General features: G+C 39.9%; 1 protein-coding gene across 3 annotated transcripts in view; it reads right to left on the bottom strand.

Moving 5' to 3' along the window:
• The window catches only part of SNAP25 (synaptosome associated protein 25), an 84,073-nt gene that overhangs the window by 7,178 nt on the left and 56,487 nt on the right, over positions 1–20,408 (bottom strand). Inside the window, exons 3-6 of one of the 3 annotated variants that reach the window (XM_081256230.1) lie at positions 19,954–19,995; positions 12,004–12,052; positions 4,988–5,105; positions 885–1,010 (exon numbers count right to left, since the gene is read on the bottom strand). In XM_081256230.1, the coding sequence (XP_081112356.1) occupies positions 885–1,010; positions 4,988–5,105; positions 12,004–12,052; positions 19,954–19,995 (335 nt within the window). Of the gene's footprint in view, positions 1–884; positions 1,011–4,705; positions 4,824–4,987; positions 5,106–12,003; positions 12,053–19,953; positions 19,996–20,408 lie in introns of all 3 variants that reach the window. The other 2 variants (XM_081256232.1, XM_081256231.1) reach the window with 2 other exon arrangements.

Raw genomic sequence — 20,408 nt, 5'->3', positions numbered from 1 at the left:
CTGCCCAGAGAGGCTGACCTCTCTACAACTTTATCACCCAGGTTCTCTTACTCTGCCTTCCAGTAGGCTTTGTCCAATGGCCAGTGAGAGACTGGAGAACAAGAGACTGAGGATTTGGGGCATTTATTTCCCTTTCTAGTTTCCTGTTGGGTTTGACAGTGGCTGCATCTCAACCCACAGCCCCTGCCCATAGCCATAACTACAGTTGGGTTCTGGTGACAGCTCTCTCCTGTCCCTTCAGGATTCTTCCTGCTATTCCTAGTTCATAAGTGCTTTGCCATTCCTTATTATTGACCCTGCCCACACCTCTGTAAATAATCTCTTTCATAAGTTCTGTCCAATTAAACTCACGGAATGAGACACCTGTTTACTGCCACACTGATGCTGGATGTGGTCATGTGACTTGCTTTGTCCAGTGTAATGTGGGCAAAGGCTTGATAAGTGCTTGCTCATCAGAGCCTGCCCCTTGGGTTGCTGCCACCACCATGCAAGAAACCTCGGCTCTCCTGCTGGAGAGGCCACATAGAAAAGAATGGTTGCCCCTTACCCACAGCCCCAGCCAACCACCAGACAAGCAAGGAGGGCCATCTTGGATCATCCCTCACCGAGGTGCATGTAATGAGTGAGCCCAGGAGAGGGTCTTGGAAGACCTACTCAGCCAACGTAGAGGTTCAGAAGTAGAAAAATGATTTATTTTTATTTTTTTTTTTGGCCTCAACACGCAGCCTGCGGGATCTTAGTTCCCCGACCAGGGATTGAAAGCAAGGAGTCCTAACCACTGGACCACCAAGGAACTCCCTAGTTATTTTAAGAACCACTCAGGTTGGGGTGGTTTGTCACTCAAAAGTAGATAACTTACACAGCACCGGCTGCACAAGGCTCACCTGCGGATGAAGCCACCACTGATGGCCATCTGCTCCCGTTCGTCCACCACACGAGCAGGCTGGCTGGCCACAACTCCATCCTGATTATTGCCCCAGGCTTTTTTGTAAGCGTCGCTTGATTTAAGCCTATGCAAAAGAGAGGGTGAGTGACAAGCAAAGGGGGCAGAGCATCAAGCTCACAACAACGGTTACCTCTTCAAGCTAAGAACTGAACCAAGCAAATGAGTTTTAATTCGAGGCATTAGAGAATACCGATATATCATAATCTGGACCCATAGAGTTGGCCACCACCATGCCTCAGCTACTCAGGATTTCACTTCCAATCAAGTCAATTGCAGTTGTCAAGATGGCAACCTTTGCCCATGGGTTGTTGTTGTTTTGGTTTGGTTTTGTAGTTTAGTTGGATTTAAGACAAGGATTAAGGTAGTTAGAGGACATTCAGTTCTATTTCAATGACACGGTTATATTTTGAGACACAAAACACACAGAAAAAAACATACTGGCAGACAGACACAAAACAAGACTGCCAAGTAGAGTGCGTACATCACACCACAGGAACACACTGTCATCAAGAAAAACATACTGGACCAAGTTTTTACACACCATCATGCAAAGATTCCCTGCTTAATTGTTTTCCCCCAATGCCTGTGTGGAAACAAGCATTCCCACTCTGCATGGAGAACATAAAGGATTGGTGGTTGGCCAACCGTGATGGTCTGTGAGTTGCCTCTAGAGTGATTTGAATTAGATAATATATCGGTACTTCCAAACAGTTACCATACATCCAGAATCGATGTACAAACCTTTGTCCACAGAGACAAAAAGTAAAAGAAGCGTAGTGAAATGAATGCAGGAAAACAGAAGAGAGAACAAGCCATCTAGCACCAGAAAGGGAAATCCGTCTACATCTTCTTCATGCACCAGCTACAGGCATGAGTAGAAAGTGAAGCATTCTCATTTAAGCCAAACTACTTCAGAAGTTGACCATTCTCAAAAAAGGCACCAGCAGGACAGTAATAGCCTTCATGAGGATTTGAAACGCAGTTCATTAGCTTCTTTGTTGGGCTGAGGGGCAGGATGGGAGTGGTTACAGACTCCTACTTCAAACTGTCCTGGGATGTGGTGGGGGAGAGTGGTCTGGAACTGGTGTGGTCTCCGTAGGCCATATTTCACTGAGCTGCCTTGGAGAAAAACTTAAAATCCAGGCATACCTGTTGTGCCCAATAGAAACATGTGCAGCATATTTTGGTGGGTGTGTTGTAATTGAGCAATCAAAGATGTTTTTAGGTTCTTTGCATAGTAGAAACCACATGCTTTTTAGTCCAAGAACAGAACTTCCTTTGGCCCCATTTTTACATTTTCTATTATAAGACACCAGAATTTAACCTTTTTTTTTCTTTTAGTGGAGGACCATAGCCATTTATTAAAACTGGCTCTAATACTAATACTTGAAGATTAGGGACAAAGAAACCTTGGAGACAAATTGGAAAATTGTACAAATGGAATTTCAGCAACTCCCACAATCTAGTGTATAATACCACAGCCTTAGAGCAGTCAGAATTTCACTGCTCTAAAGAGCCAGGGGCCCACATAGTGGGATAGGATCCAAAAACTAATTTAATGGAGCTTAGAGTCTGTTTTTTTTTTTTTTTTCCAATCCCCAGCTCCTCCCTCCACACATTAACAGAAGTTATATGGACCTTGTGATGCTTTCTGCTATGTAAAATGTCTGGTATACCATCTTTGGCAGAGTCAAGGGGGTGGGAAAGTTTGCGTTTCTGAACGAAGGCGAATCACTGCACCCACAAGGCTGCACATAGACTCACATAACTGCCGGACATCTACCATAGTCCTTCGAAACATGCCGAGACAGGGCGAAGCCCTCAGAGAGTCCAGGGCACCACCAGCCACTGCGTTGTGACACATGGTTTTTAAAGCATTATTTACACACAATACGGAACACTTCAGTCAAGCTTTGAAGCTCAGTTAGGGTCTCTTGTGCAATAAGGAATTACTGCCAACTGGTATGTGGAATTCATAGGGGTTCGTCATTTCATCTGAACATTAGAATCCATCTCAGGGAGGGAAGGGGGCCTGCCTCCACCTTTTCTCCACACACAGTTGATGGATGGGGAAAATGTACCTGTGAAATTCATCACAAAGCAGGTAGACATCTCACCTGGGGGCAAGTGGCCACTGAAAAGGATATACAGTTAAATCTTGACTAACTGGAATGCTTAGCCATGTCATTTTGGTGAATTATTGGACTTTCTTAATTAGCAGTGGGCCATGGAGGTACATTTTATTTCAAGGGTGATGGTTGAATATCTGTTAGATTCTTGAGCTACTTTCCTGCCTCAGAGTCTTAGGGCAGTGAACATGATCAAATCATTCCTTGGTTATGGTTTCTCTTGATGTGTCTGATGGCCTTTCCTCTGCAGCTCAGCTCTTACTGTTTGGTCCTATTGGATGTAGAAGTTATACAGAATGGAGACTGAGTGAAAGAATGCAGACTGCCTAGATTGACCTTAAAGAGAAACACTTTAAAATCCTTGATGGGATTTGTTCTCTCCTTGTTCATTTGTCTCTTCTTGCTAAAAGTGGAAAGGAGCAGAAGTATAAATATACTCAAGGGTTCCAGTTAGCTAGATTCCAGTTAATCAGGCTTTACTGTAGATCATTCTTAAAAAAAAAAAAGAAAAAAGAAAAGTTTAAATGTATTTGTAAATTGAGCCCCTCCCCCTCCTAAACAGGAAGTGGGATATTTTAAATCAGCCTCAAAGTTTAAAGGATGTGAATGGTCATATAATCAGCTAGAAATGACATCAATTTCTATGCTAAAAGCTAGGATCAGGAGAGCTTTTAGGAAAAAGGCTTCTGTTCAAAGGGAAGTGGGAGGGATGAACAGGATCAGGTAACGGGTTTAATTTTCCAAATGCATGTTGAACGATCCGCTCATGCATTTTTTTTTCACTGCTAGTCAAAGGAGACTACCTTCCAGAACCCTTATTTTCAGGTTCCTTCTGTTGCAAACCTTTATAACCACATGTCACATTTCTGCTACATTCCAAAAAAGCATTGCAGAACCTTAATAGTTGAATGTTTTGTGATGTTGTGCATGCAAAATCTACACATTTCAACATTTCGGCCAGTGTACAGGGAGGTCCTCCAAGAGGAAGAATTGGAGAGGGATGGGTCCAATTTGGCCAAGCCTTGAGCACTTCTTGTGGAAGGACTCATTGCCTCTGCGTTGGGTGCAGCTGAGGCATCTACGATCTAACCACTGACACGATTTGGCAACTGGTGGGCAGTTGAAAGGGTGAATCGCTGTCATACTCTCTAACTTATGAAATGCTTGTTTGGGCCAAATTAACTGTTATTTTTTTTTCTGAAAAATCAAACCCTGATACGTGTTTCTTATCTTCCCAACTTACCCACAGTCTTTTCTAGATCTGCAATTTTGGCTTTTGGGATTTAGAGAACATAAAATCCCTCTTTTATGGGACTTTATGTTCTCTAAAGCACCTCTTTCTTGAGATTAGTCTCTGTTTCGAGGTACACTTTCTGGAAAATGTTGAAACGTTCATCAATAAAAGTTGCTGACAGTGAAGTTTTCACTGTAGTATGCCTGATTTTTAATGCATCAACAGTAACTCCCACTAATATCATCTATGCTATGAGATGAATGCATTGGAGACGGTATTGATCTGTTCTGCATGCCACATACTCATCCTGCCTTTGCACCCAGCAGGAATGAGCTTGTCAAGGCTTGGAGATGGGCCTTGGGAAACCAAAGCTTCAGGCAGGCAGGCAGCACCTACTTGTTACAGGGACACACACAAAGCCCGCAGAATTTTCCTAGATCCGTCAAATTCTTTTCTGCTTCTTTCATGTCCTTATTGATTTGGTCCATCCCTTCCTCAATGCGTTCCAGTTGTTCTGATTAAACACAAGTATTTTATCCCCACAGAATGAAGCAGATGAAAAAGGACAAAGAAAAAAAAGACAAAACTTCAGACATTCACTTTGACATTAAAAAAGAAAAAAAAAAAGAAAGAAAGAAAACTGGACGCCACAGATTAGAGCTGGTACCCAGTACCTACTTGTTACAAGGACATATGAAAAGGCCACAGCATTTCCCTAAATCTTTTAAATTTTTCTCAGCCTCCTTCATGTCTTGGTTGATATGGTTCATGCCTTCTTCGACACGATCGAGTTGTTCTGGTTAGGACAAAGGGATGACAGTGTGGAATGAATTTTTTGGGGGTTTCCAACAGAACATGAGAAATGTCTATGTGAAACGGAATTTGAAAAAGAAGGAGAGCTATTATAATGCATTGTTTGAGAGGATGCATTGCTGGAGTCGGCTGTTGCTCCCCTATGCAGCCAGGGGTGGAAGGAAATGAACAAAAATGATGCTCAAATCGTTTATAGTGCAGACATGATGGGATGGGGTAGGTAGGCCTGTTAGATTCTGAGGGTCCAGGAAAACAGCACAGCATATTCACTTACTCAGACACCAGTGAAACCCAAGAGAAAGAAAACAGCATGTTAGTTTATGTTTTAGGCATTCAGATGTAATGCTACTAGAGAAAGTGTCTGCTTCAACTTTAACATGTCTCAGTCTTTTGGTTTTTAAGCATCCTCAACCAGCTAAGGGTAGAAAATAATCCACCTTCTTCTTTGGGAAAAATAACACTACAGTGATAACTATCAATGGATACCATATATTATTTCCCCCTAGCAGTGGCTCTCTAGTCAAAGGCAGGCCATGGACAGCTCTTGGTTTTGAATACTCAATTAACACAAGCTCTAAGAAAAGCGACATCAGCACAGCAATGTTATAGGTAGTGGAACATTTAAATTCCTTTTATCCTATGACTTCCTTGTAATGAAAGCTTTGGAAGGCATTTCACTTCTCTGCCCCTGATTTCCCATTTTCCACAATGGGAAATGCTAGACCCCAACCCCAGGCAGAGCATGGGAAAAATGAATGCCTGGGTCTCTGGAGGAAGGTGATGGATTGGAACATTAAACAGTACCAAGTCATCACTGCCAGGAAAGCTGACCTTAGTATACCTAAGACATAGATCAATACCCATAAAAATGAATCATACTTCTAGGTCACCAGGGTAACATACAACAACTTGATTAATTTTTCAAAAGTTGTGTCATCAAATTGAGTAAACTATAAGTTCCATGAAGGGATTTTTAAAACAGCTTTTAAGACCATTAAGACAGCAATGGGATGTCTTGGCTGTCTATTTACAAAAGCTAATTACATTTCTATTCCTCCTTTCATCTATATTTTCATGCATGCATGCCTACGCCTCTGGGAAGGAAGGCATGATTAGAATAAATCTGGTAAATACATTTCCAGTCTAAGGGCATACATAATCACTTAAAAACAATTTCACATTAAATTGTCATTCCAGTAGAAATTGTCATTCCAGAAAACTAAGCTAGGTTCACTAGTGGCCCAAACTGGAGAGACTATCCATTTGGAAAACAAAAGCCTATTATGTTCTCTTTTGTGGGGCTGAGGAATAGAATTCAGCTTATTAGGAATCTGCTATCTCTGCTCTGCTTTTCAAATGACAGGGGAAAACAAAATGTTTATCCAGCATAGGCTAGCCAGAGGAAATAAGGGTGTAGTGCTGGCAAACTTTTGCTGAATAAATATAGGTACAGTAATAGCTTAAGAAAAATCTCTAAAGGGGCTAAAAAACAAATGGATGACAATTCTTTATGATCCAGAGAATTCTGTACTTTTCTGAAGACTTCATTCCAGTTTCCTTTAAGGAATGCAATAAATTAGTCTGTAGATCAAATTAACTATCAAATGAGGGGATTGGTTGGGGGGAAAGGAGCCCAATATCCTCAAAACAAGAACTATGTTAAGTACAGACAGAATAGGGACACCAAATTCCAATCGAGGAATTGCTAATGGCTTCCTGGAGAGCTGGGTTGAGATGAGATTGAAGCATCTGGGTTCAGAGGGAAAACTTGTTGGACTCAACTATCACAGCTGACATATGCACAGGTTATGGCATGGGGACACACATTCAGGTGTTTGCCTTTCCTAAGGAATTTCTCTTGAGTTAATATTTTCAGCTAAGATAACTTTCTGACATTTCAGGATCCCCACTCACTGTGTCTCCAGGGATTAGAAAATAACATAAATAAAAGTGAACTGGCCCACAAATGTTGAATTTCTGAACCAGAGAATTCAAATTAAAAGATAAAAACAAACAAACAGGTTCAAATCCCTATTTCTGAGAGCAGGGTTTGGCCATGGTTTGCCAGTTTGTTCAGCAAAGATCATAGCAAAGAGGAATTCTGGAGTTCTTTCAGAAAAGTTGATTCAGAAAACTATTTTATTGCTCCAATATTGGTTGAATGTTTCTTTATACACAATTATAAGTCAAATCCTTAATTAAAAAAATATTGTGGGACTTCCCTGGGGGTCCAGTGGTTAAGACTCCACCACTTCCACTGCAGGGGACACAGGTTCGACTCCTGGTCAGGGAACTAAGATCCAGCATGCCGCATGGCATGGCCAAAAGTAAAAAAATAAACAAAAATTTAAAAAATAAATAAAAATATTAAAAAAGAAATTAAAAAATATTGTGGAACCATTTTGTCACAGATATTCTGACAATAATATTAATTTTTTTCTTTTTTTTTTGCTTCCCTCTTTGAATGTAAATGCTATAAAACAGGGATTTTTGCCTGTTTTGTTCAGTGCTATGGCACATAGCAGGTGCTCACAATAATGCCAATTTTAAGAGTGTTACTGAGTTACGTTTGTGGATATGTTTGGTGTATTGGGACTTCACAGCACTTAAATGATTTCTGTGAAGGTTTTTCTCAGGAAATGCTTAAAAGCAATCAATATCCTCATTCCATTCTGGTGTAGACAGCAGCATCTGAGAGGCTGATGCAATGCAGTGTCTAGGGTTGACTGCTCCTTACCTCCCTAAACTTACTTTCTGGTTGTTTTCTGTTTACTCTTGGAGACTGGGAGGGGAATAAGATTTTGGATTGGGGAGGTATTCCAGTACATCACACTATATGTTGGGGCAAGAGATTGTTCTTTCTTTTGCTATGATATTTGGATGATTGGTTATTTGTAATGGATCCACCAATGGCAGGATGCTCAGGGATCTAAGTTTAGACATCTTTTGTACTAATATTACATAAGTAAAGCAGCATGGGACCATTAGAATCCTCAATCTAGTAAAAAAAAGAAACAGTAGAAGAATAGCAAGAGGTCAATGCTATTGATTGACCCAATGTGCAAGCCTTCATGAGTGTAACCAATTACAAGATGCTGCCTACATGATTTTCATTTTCCTTAGAATTGATGAACATATGGAAATTCATTTAAATAAATTTAAATAGCCATGTGACTAGGGGCTGCCATATTGGGCAATGCAGCTTTAGTCATTCATAAGAGATATTGGTGAGTGGACTTTAGCAAGAGGGATGTTTTCACAAATGTTACCCTGTAGTGCCATGAACCCTTTAAGAAAGTTGGCAGGCTCTGTGGATGAGGGTTTACTTTGCCTTTACTCTGCCAGGCAGTGGTGAAAGATTTCACTGTTTAGTTTGTAGTCGTTCCCATGGGATTGTCCCAAGAGCAGCATTTTCAGCATCGAAACAAACATATAACCCAGCAAAGACCAACAAAGGGAACAAGAGATATGGAAGTGAAAGGTTAAATCATCCCACATTAGGGCTAGGGGTTTTTCATGGGGATTTCTCTTGGAGACAAGAAAAGTCCAAGGACGTAGGACATTTCAGGGCCATCTGTCATGCTCAGTGCTCCTTGGTGTCTCCTGACACGTGGGTGTAAAACAAGAATCCCATAAGGAATTTCCTAGCACAACCATTTAGCAGGACAACCTGGATTGGCTCTTTAGGCGGATGGCTGTTTCTTGAGACTTCTGTGCAGTTGCAGTCAACACTTTTGGTGTTCAGGCAAAGACAAAATTAGTAGAGCATAACTGGAGAGAAATTTTAAAGCAGTTACTGATCTAAACAACTAAACACAGCATATGCAGTGTCAAAATGCATTTACAATGGCAGTAAAGATAGTTGTTGACTCATCAGTCATTTCAAAAGTTCTAATCTCTTCTTACAGTATAAATGGAACATGTAGCATTTAAGACCAGGCAGAAGCTACCCACTTTTGAGGGTTTACAGTTGCATGCTTCTCATCAGTATCAATTATTCACCACGCATCTGGTAAAACCCAGGTTATCCTAGGAAATATGTTCAACCAAGAAGTTAGCATTTACTCCTGTGTGGCCACATTTGAAATGTCTTAGCTGAGAACATTAACTATCTTGTGGGGGCAATCTGCAATTTTACTTCATTTCTCAGAGAATAATGTAAAGATGTTCCTGGGAATCATTTGTGTTTAAGAATAATATATTTTTGTATTATTTGGGAGATTTTGGCAAATTTTGCCTGTAGATTTTCTTCATCAAAGTACAATGAAATTTGAAACTCAATATCTTATTCACTTTCTTTTTGACTTCAGATTTGTATATATTATTTTTCATGTCAATGCTTTATAATTAGGGGAGAAAATGGTATTATCCTGAACCTTTCTCAAACTTTTTCTCCTATTGCAATGCTCCTTATCTACTCCCTTCACATGCAAATTATTAACTAAAAGAGTTAATAAGATAGAACTCCTTATTACCTGAGTATATATGTATCAATTTAGCTCTGGAAATGAGGTACCACTCTTCTCTATGGGCACCTGCTGCCTAATTAAATACATTTTTTTAAAAAGCAATGATTTGCTGTGTCCTGAGTTTCAAAGTCTGGGACATTGTTATACACATCAAGCCAGTAAGTCTTATGATTTATAGCAAATTCATCTGGAGAGCTCTGAAGACTGCCACAGCTATTGTAATTCCTTCAAAATACAACTCCACTAGGCTCCATCATTTTTGTATTAATTTTGACAATTTATATTTTAAAAATGGGGGGAGAAGTGTTGGGATTGATGTTCAATTGTTTTTTTTAAATTTTCTTCTGATTTAAAAAAATTAGTTGGTGTATATTTATTGGAAAAGTTCAATACAAATAAATAATATAGAAACAAAAGTCTTTACATAGCAGCCATGAGGGTGTACCCCTCATATCTCCCTTCAAGAGGGACACTGTAGTTAGCTGACACCTCCAGCTGTTGCACCTATGGGATCCACCACATTTACATGGAAGCCATGCCCTCCCTGGGATGCTTCTAGCCAACAGCTGAGCACAATTTACTAGAGCGGAGGCATCACTGCCCGTCACAGGGCTGCTCCATTGGGTTGTCTTTGCTCCTGGGCTGCCTGTCAGTCTGGCTGAGACTTTCTCAGAGCAGCACTACAGTATGAGACTTTTCCTACCCAATCCTCCTACTGCCCCCCTCTCCTCTCACAAGTGTCAAGCCCGCATCACAGTCCAAAGGCTCTCCCTGCTTACTCCTGCTTCCTCTCCCCTTCACCCATCACAGACATTTCCTTAAGAAGTCTCACACACTTCTAATTGATTCTTAGCAGTTGCTTCCCAGAGGACCCCAAATAATACACCTTCCTTCAGTCCCTCCCTGTCCCTGCTGTAACTCCTCAGAAGTCAGTAAAAATTGATCTCATATATTGTAAAGGTTGCAGAACATTTTATGCAGAATTTCTTTCCTGGCCATATCATAACTGATTTGGTCGGTCTCCCCACTGACAGACATTTAGTTTCCAGTTTTATACCATTACAGGTAAGGCATGTATATTTTTCTTCATGGAGTTGTCAATGAATATCTGCAGCATATAATTCTATGAGTGGAATATCTTGGTCAAAGATGGGTGCGCATCAAAATTTGGAGGTATTATCAAATTACTCTGAAACTTTGTACCGATCATCAGTGCCCATCTGTAGATTGAGGGTTTCTGTTTTCCCAACATATTCACAGCATTGATTATTATCAATTAAAAGAAGCTGTGCCAATCTGCTAAAGAGTGGCATCTCATTACTGTTGTTGGGTGAAGCATGGTTTCATTTGTCTACTTGTAAACGGATGATTTACATATTACATCCATTTTTTCTTGTATGTTGTTGTCCTTTTCTTTGATAAAATGCAAGGTCTCTCTGTATTTTAGGGAAATGCCTTATGTCTGTTATCTGTAAGGTAGTTTTCCACCCTGCCCCCCCCATCCCCAGTTTGAGGTTTATTCTTGGAGTTTGTTTATGGTGTTCCATGTTGTAAAAAATTTTATATTTTTATCTTTGACAAAACATTTCTTGTGATTGCTAAGAGTTTTCTAATGTCTTTGTAAGATATACATAAAGAGAAAAAATTCTGCTAAATCTGATTATTATGATAAGAATTCAGAATGGAATCAGATAACTAACTTGTGGCTAGGATTAAATAAATCATTGCTGTATGACCGTATGTATAAATCAAAGAAAAAAATCTTGGTATTACCTTTCTAGGTTCCACTGTAGACTAAATATGCTATACTAAAATGTTGGCACTCTGATGTTCACTGCTTCTAGTATTTCCGTAATAATTAAAAGAAAAAGTTCAAATATTTTATGTGGTTCAATTTTCCAATGATTTCCCTCAGCTTATTTCCTGTTAAAAACAGCTTCCAGTTATTCAAGGAATTCCCATAATGACTTGGAAATCAATATTGCCAGATGCTGAATTAAGATGGTCAAAAGAAATGGACAATATGGTATACTATTCTCTCATTCTATTTAGGAATTATCACATCAAATTTATGGGAAAGATTGGGGATGAGGAGGAGAATTCTCAAACTCTCCAAAATCCTATCATTAAAAATTCAAACAAATGACTTCTGCCTTCAAAATTCTATTACCCCAACACATATAACAGGGTGCATAGTACCATTTATTCAACTGTGAAGATCTCAACATTTCCATACACTTACCAATCTTTTCAAAAGAAAAAGGAGAAAAAAAGCAAGATAAAAACTGTAGAACTCTTACACACATATATATGCATAACACACATCAATGACCACCTGTAGATGCACAAATCATTTTTTAATGGACTTTATTCAGATGAGGAATTGTTCTTACTGAAGAAATCTGAACTTACCTCCTTGTTCATCCAACATAACCAAAGTCCTGATACCAGCATCTTTACTCTACATTCCAATAATGGTAGCAAAGTGGAAAAAGAGTTAGAGAGAGAAAAGAGAGAAAGAGAAATCAGTAAGGGGACAATTAGCCCTAGATATGGAAAATGAGGAAGGACCAAAGGAAAAAGAGGGAGGAAATATGGCGAAGAGTATTAGGGGCTGGGGAGGAACTCAGAGAGGTGGGTCACCTGTGGACTTGCTTCATCAGTGATTCTCAGATAGAAGAGGGGGATGTTGCTCAGTCTCCATGGGGTGGGGCTCGGGATGGGGCTTGGCATGGACTTGAAATACACATACTTAATATTATAGCATGATTTTATATCTGGAAAATAAAAATGCCTATAGTTTTTGTAACACCAACCACAGAAAGCAAATCTTTCAAAATCTTCAAGACTAAATCTTCTCTGGCACGACAGATCAGAAAGTTTCCATAGGTGAATTGGGGAGGGGTGCTCTACTGAAAAGATGTGTAAGAATCTTGGGAGTGGTGATGAGATTTTTAGGTTTATCAAAAAAGATGACATCTTCACAAAGGTTGAGAAACATAGCTCAAAAGGAAATTCAATCTTCCATTTCTTTCTTTATGGAGAGAAGTTTTGCAAGATTTAGAAAAGGGAATGAAAGATGAGAAATAAGGGCTTTTTCTAATGAAATCTGAAATTCTGCACAATAATATGGTGTGAGAAAATAATTCATCCACAAGTTTTACTGCAGTTTTTTTGTTCACCCCTTATGATCTAAATAAACCAAACAGCCCTGAACTATTTGGTGGAGGGGAGTGGGAGTTTGTGGGTGGGAAAAAAGGAGCAGAGATATTTGCATTGCTCATAATCATCATTTCCAGGAACTAGTTATGTATAGACCTTCCGTTTTATAGGGTGATTATTAATAGGTGTTAAATGGCAGTGCTTACAGTTTGCATTAATTGTTTTTTCAAGAAAACTCATGGTGGTACCTAGAATAAATTTTAAAATACGTCTCTCATGGCCCCATTTATTTTCGACTGACTTACATTAACCTAAGAGAGAGAGATGTTAGTGGAGGTCAACAAAAGTGTTTTGTTTTGTTTTTTTAACAGTATTTCAACAATTTAATTCCAGTAGTGCTTTTAAAAAATACAATAAAACACTGAAAATTATTTCTGTGAGCTTTTATCAACTCACCATTTCAGAGAACGTGTACAGTTAACTCTCCCAGACAGAAAAGCCTATTTTGCTTTTTTAAAAAAAATTGAATGAAAGATTCTTTAAATTCTATAGTGCTTTATAGTTTTCAAAACTTTCACATACATGATTTCATGTAATCACATAAGAACCCCTTTTTTACCCCTACACCTCTATGGCCCCTTCCCCCTTCCCTCTCCCCACTGGTAACAACTGGTTTGTTCTCTATATCTGTAAGTCTGCTTCTTTTCTGTTTTAGTCACTAGTTTGTTGTGTTGTTTTAGATTCCACAGATAAGATATCATACAGTATTTGTCTTTCTCTGTCTGACTTATTTCATTTGACATAATACCCTCCAAGTCCATCCATGTTGCTGCAAATGGCGAATTTTCATTCTTTTTTATGGGCTGAATAGTATTCCGTTGTATATATATACTACAGCTTCTTTATCCATTCATCTGTTGATGGACACTTAGGTCATTTCCATTCCTTAGCAATTGTAAATAATGCTGCTATGAACACTGGGGTGCATGTATCTTTTCAAATTAGCGGTTGAACACATTTTGACAAGGTTTAGTTGCAATGTCAGGATGTAGTTTGGAGAGTGAAGGCTGAGGATAACTTCAGGAGTCATTGACAGCACAGATTCTGGAGCTAGACTCTGCCTTGGAATCCTGGTGATTTTCTTTCCTGGCTGCAGGACCTCGGGCAAATGTCCTAATTGCTCTGTGCCTCAGTTCGCTCATTTGTAATAGAGCAATCATAATAGTTCATACCTCATTGAGTTCTTATGCAAATTCAATGAATTAATAGGCGGCACATGTTAGAATGGTGCCTATAGTTAGCCTTACACCAGGGTTAATAAAATAAATACCTTCACAAAATGCACCTATAGCAGGATATCTGGGCAAACTAAAATATCATCATTACAGACTACCACCAGAAGTTTCTAGACCACTGCTCAAACTTTAATGTGCATATGAATCCCCTGCATAGAAAACATCTTGTTAAAATATAGATCCTGATTCAGTAGGACTGGGGTAGAGCCTGAGATTTTTCATTTTGAACAAGATTGGCGATGCTGGCTGGTGCAGGGTCATACATTGAGCAGCAAGATTCTAGACCCCAGAAGACATTTCAAAACCTTCTTCTTCAATGTGTTATAAATGGACATTTGTCTACATGAGACTGTATTTTAACAATTTCTATGCCCCTTTTCTGCAAATTTTAACCATTGTTTATGAGAGGAAATTGTAAAAAGCAGATGGCTCATTCAGGCATGTGGATGAGACAATGCAAGTTCCAGTGAGGATGGAGTCATCTCAGAGAGCATCTTCTTCTCTAAGGACCCAACTCAAGGCCATGCATGAGATCTCTGTTCCGTTCTATTTGGGATAGAGGGTGGGAAACAGGTGAGTGACTTCAGTTTAGTCAGTTCAGCTCTCATCTGTTGACCCTTTCTGCTCTACCCATTTATTTTATATAATAAATAAAATAAAGTACAATTTCCTCTGCAAGTATAATTTCCTCTTTTTTTCAATTTGGTGCTAAATGTTTCAGTGCTGGAATGATTCACAGAACCACCAAGAGTTTGCCCCAATTTGGGAGAACAGAAGCAGTGAGCACAGGTCAGAGAGCCAGGAATGCTGGCTTATGTTCTTAGCTCAGCCAGTTAATAGTCTTGAGATTGGGGAAGAGTCACTTGAACTTTCAGGATGCTTTCCCATATTTAAGATAAGGATAGAGATGCTAGATAAGATTGGGTAGTTGCTAGGTTGGTTCATTCACTCACTTGTTCATTAGTTTGTTCATTCATTCATTCATTCACTAAATGGTTATTGAGCTTCCACTCTGCCCCAGGCACTAAGGTAAGGGCCAGACAAATGCCTGGCTTCTAAACTGTGCTTCACAGAATGATAAACAGTTTGGTCAAGTGAACAGAGCTGGCATCTGGGAGTCAGTAATTCTGAATTCTAGACTTATCTTTACAGTTCCATTGCTCTAGAGTCATCTGTTCTGTGTCTCAGCTTTCCCAGCTATCAGATGGGGACAGAAACAGCTCCCTCACTTCCCAAGATTTATAAAGACAAAATAAGATACAGAACCTAAAAGCTTCTACAGGTTCAACACCACTGGAGGCCATGATTCAAAAACTGAGATAAAGGATTTAATTTGTGTGGAATCTGTCAGTTTAGGATGAGCTGCTAAGTTTGTTTTCTTGGATCCTTTTGCTTTTTGTGGAATTCTCAAAAATTTTTAAAATATTGTGGGAGTTGCTGGTGTAAGGGAAATGCTGTAAGAATTCACATTCTGGAATCAGGTAGATCTGAGTTTGAATTTCATCTCCGTCTTTTGTGGCTGTGTGTCTCAAGCAAGTTCCTTAACCACTGTGGACTTCACTTTCCTCTTTGGTAAAATGGAGAGCAAAGCAGTAGAAAAAGTGACTGCAGGGATTAAATTAGATAATACACTCTGAGCACAGTCACTGGCATATAGTAGGTTCTCAATATATAGTAGAACTTATATTTGGCTCCACTTTTTGCTGACAACTTTTATCAAAACAACTGGGTCGTCCTTTGGAGGAACTAGGAGGGCAAGAGAGAAGGACAGGGTTGGGACGATATCTTGGGGGAGGCAGAATATTACTTTCTCTGATTCCTTAATGAGTATTATGTTTTAATAGCTAGGAGGGAGAGGAGGTGGTTCTATTTTTGTCTTAGCTCAATTCCTGGTTCCTGTTCAAAATCCCTGGGAAACTTGTCTAACTGTGAACAGGGGGAGTTGGAGATGTCAGTGATTTTTTTAAAAAAATATTTATTTATTTACTTATTTTGCTGCACTGGGTCTTAGTTGTGGTGCGTGGGATCTGTGTTGCAGCACGTGGGCTTGGGCTCTTCATTGTGGCACATGGGCTTCTCTCTAGTTGCCACACTCAGGCTCTCTAGTTGTGGTGTGTGGGCTCCAGAGTGCGTAGGCACGGTAGCTGCAGCACGTGGGCTTAGTTGCCCCGTGGCATGAGGCATCTTAGTTCCCCAACCAGCGATTGAACCCACGTCCTCTTCATTGGAAGGCAGATTCTTAACCACTGGACCACCAGGGAAGTCCCTGATGTTTTTTTCATTTCTTTCTTTTTACTTTTAATTTCTCTATTCTTATTTTCTTTCTTGCTGATGATCTAAGACCATGTTTATAGAACATTTTAAAGTCTTTTGTCATCCTGAAATGCTTTTCCCGAAGTCCAATACACCTGAGCTAAAAGTAGGCCAGTCCAGACACTCTCTTAACTGAGAGAGTTCCAAAAGATGCCTACAACTGTCTACCTGAAAACAACTGCTCAGCCTGAATTTTCCACCTTTAGTACAAAGTCTGGCATAACAAAGACATAGCTTTAGAATGCTTATTTTCTTCTTGTGGCCAACGTTTTGAAACATAAGTTGGAATGAAAAGAAAAGATGCTGAAACACCCATAAATGTTGGGGAGTTCTCAGTAACCACCAGTGCATGAAAGCTCTGTATGGGGCTTTTGGATCAGCCTGCCCTAGGGCAGTGTGGCTTTTCCTGGCTTTGTCCCATAGCCCAACGCATTAACGTGTAGAGCTCACTTCCTGTAGTTAGTATTAGCAGAGTTAACTTTTTTGTCTGGAATCAAATAGTATTTCTGACTCTCCCTCTAGAATTCATTGTCCCCTCCTCTATGCTCCTGAGGCAGGTGTGGCCTTGAATTTGGAGAGCTATTTTCATATCTGTTTTTCTACATGATATCAATATTGATCTTCCACCTCCAGCGTCAGGCATTCCATAAATATTTGCTGAAATGCATCCATCAAAAGAGCCAGTTCCCGGGCTTCCCTGGTGGCGCAGTGGTTGAGAGTCTGCCTGCCAGTGCAGGGGATACGGGTTCGAGCCCTGGTCTGGGAAGATCCCACATGCCGCGGAGCAACTAGGCCCGTGAGCCACAACTACTGAGCCTGCGCGTCTGGAGCCTGTGCTCCGCAACGGGAGAGGCCGCGACAGTGAGAGGCCCGCGCACCGCGATGAAGAGTGGCCCCCGCTCGCCGCAGCTAGAGAAAGCCCTCGCACGGAAACGAGGACCCAACACAGCCAAAAATAAAAAAAATAAATTTATTAAAAAAAAAAAAAAAAGAGCCAGTTCCCAGCCCCAGGCTGGGAACCAAGTGCTATGTGATTTCTAATCTTTTTATGTGTGTATGGTATTCAGCTTTTCTGAACTTTATCTACTGATCTCTGTGTAACTTTACATTGTCCTTGATACACTGATGATGGCTTCTATTAAAAACCAAGCTTCCATGCCTTCCACTCTGTTACACCGTAAAGTCCATGAGGGATGGCACAAAGTCCTATATATTCCACTGAAAGTGTGATTGTTTGCCTCAGGGAAACTTCACAAGTTGAGTAACCTTTCCTATCTTTGAGACTGAATTTCAATAAGCATTCAGCTCAATTCAAATTATATGGCACTGATGGACTTTGGGATCATGGGCAAGACCCTGGTATTTCAATGCTCAGATTTTCCAAATGATTTCTGCCCTTGATGAATATTTAATGCTGATTCTCTTTAAAGAGAATTTCCTTCTTGATTGAAAGCAGAATATCATGTGACTGGCCAATGCCCTAGACATAAGGGATGTTTGACCATCAATATAAGATAACCCAGGAGGATGTAAGAGCAATCAATCTAGTCTAATAATGCCTTGCTCATAATTTCCTAAGGATGGAAAGTCTAATAGCCTCCTCTCATTTATTAGAGGTAGGAGACAGCATCCATCTGTTTCACCCCCTGTTCTAAGATGCAACTTCATGCTTGATCGAGAAACACTTTAGGAAAAACAAAAATGTAATATTTGAGAATCCTACTTCAATTAATAGAGCTTTTGAGATTTTTTTTTTCCAGAATAAATTAGAGCAGACACTCCTTTTCCAAGACTGGCCAACATTGCCTGCAATTTAAGAAGACACAGAAAAAGAAGTCTCTGTGGCCCAAAGACTCTGATGGGGGAGGGAAAAGTTGGGAAAAGTGTGTTGGATGCATTCCTCCATCACTTTACGTGTTCTAGGCAGTTTCAACATTGCACAGGTGGGCAAACTGGTGATAGATTTTGTAGTTTAGAAATTCCCTTCACATGAGCACACACACAAATGAAAATGAAATATGAGCTTGGAGGCCATGGTTGAAGGTCATAAACACGAATCAAGATAATGATGTCAGCTGACTTCTGGGCTCCCTTCTTTCCTGTCACGGTGAGAGCTCATGTGTGGATGTTACTCAGAGTTGTTCCTTTTACTTGTTCTCATGACAAGATGAGGGGCAACATGTGGATTCTGAAAGCCTCACTGACACTAGTAGATTTAGAATATCTGCCTCCTTTTTGGTCCTCAAGTACTTCTGCGTGAGTGGTGTTCCCAGGACAGCACAAAGAAAACATTTCTCTTCATTAAGGGAGGGAAGGTTGCTTTCCTGTGGGCCCCTTGCTGGCCCACCTCCTGTGGGGGCCAATTTGTGCTATGCTGCAGGCTCAAACTGTCATTTTTCATGATAATAGATCTCCTTCAGTGGACCCCCTACCCTTCCCAGGAGTCCTCTGAGCTCTTGGTTGCCGCCCTCTCCTCCCCCTCCTGTGGCAATTCACATTTAGCTATATTCCATTCTTAGCTGAGAAGCTGAAGCTGCAGAAGTACGGGAAAATGTTGGCTTCCATAGTGTGCGAGGAGGCTGCCCTTGCTTTTAGCCTTATATAATTGACCTTTTTCTCCTTTCATGTCATTGCAAAAGCAATTTACAGTAGCATGAGGCAAGTAGGCTCATTTGATCATTCTGCTAGAAAACCCCCAAGATCTCTAAAGATGATAACCACACATGAATTTATACATTGATAAGCATTTTCAAAGCGTAGATAAAACAGCATCTCACTGAATAAAAACGATTAGACTTGTTTTATTCAGTTAAGATAAATATAGCTCATCCCACTCTTTTTCCACTTCATCTCTCCCAATGGACAAGTTCAATTAATCCATTTATTCTTCCTGGTTGACTGCCGCTCTCCCAAATTGGAATAAATGAGGTTTATTGCAAATGCCCTTTTGATTCCATTATTGCTGTCTGCCCTATTTCACCCATTTAAAAATAGTCACGGATTCATTAACCGTGCCTTGCAAATGGATGTTAAATCCAGAGTCAGGAATATAAAAGAGCTTCTATATTTACATGACTAGACCTGATGTTTCCCTTTATTAAAAGATTTTCCTATTATTTCATGAATTTTAGTGCCTGACTATATATGTAATAATTTCTGAAAATTATGCCTCTATGGGTACATCTTTTTTAAAGTGATATATGTGGCTAAATTTAAAACAGTAGGCCAAGATTACATGTAATTTAGAGGCATCAAAATCAGTACAAATGAGGATTTTATGTAGGTAATTCTTTCATATATTAAAAAATCGCTCTGATTTGTTTTTGTGATTTCTTGGGAGCATTTATTTACTTGGAAATACCACCCTCCTCTGCTTCCCAGACTAGGAAGATAGGCTGGGCTGGAGGGAGAGTGAATACTTTGATGGCTACCTGGAAACTTAAATATAGCATCTCTCTCATTATGTGGCTTTCTGGTAGCTACATTCGCACTGGAATCAATGGGACGGTGGTCTAGGGAAAGGCAAAGGGTCTAGGCAAAGAATATGTCAGCCAAAGGGATTAGTTCATCTTAAAATATAGTCACTGCTTACCTCTTCAACCAGTTGTAGCATACGACGGGTGCTTTCCAGCGACTAAGATAAAAAACATAAATATTATGAGTGCAGGATCCAGAGTTCTTGGAGTATCAGAAAAACTTTCTTCACTTGGGAAACATAAAGGGTTGTTATCACATGTTCTTTGAAGTTTGTAACTGAACCACAATTTCAATCTCTTTCCTATCGGGCTTTCTACATAATAAGATTCCCTAAAGCAATTACATTAAAGCTGATTGTCATAAAATCAAAACCAGACGAAGTTGATTTTGATATCAAAGACAAAGCTTGAAAAGGTAATTTTGCATGTGCAGGAGGCATGAAAAATTATCTCGAATACTCAGAGGACTAATTTGGCCTCCCTGGACCAGGAATATTGAAATTTAAAGGCAAATATCATTTGTCATGAATTGAGATGAATCTAACATCGATTTTCTTATAAAGCTCCTAGA

This window comes from Mesoplodon bidens (genome assembly GCF_964165515.1).
Source record: "Mesoplodon bidens genome assembly, chromosome: 15".
NCBI classification, from domain to species: domain Eukaryota; kingdom Metazoa; phylum Chordata; class Mammalia; order Artiodactyla; family Ziphiidae; genus Mesoplodon; species Mesoplodon bidens.
The sequence above is the reverse complement of the archived record's forward strand: the minus strand, read 5'-3'. Positions and strand labels throughout refer to the sequence as shown.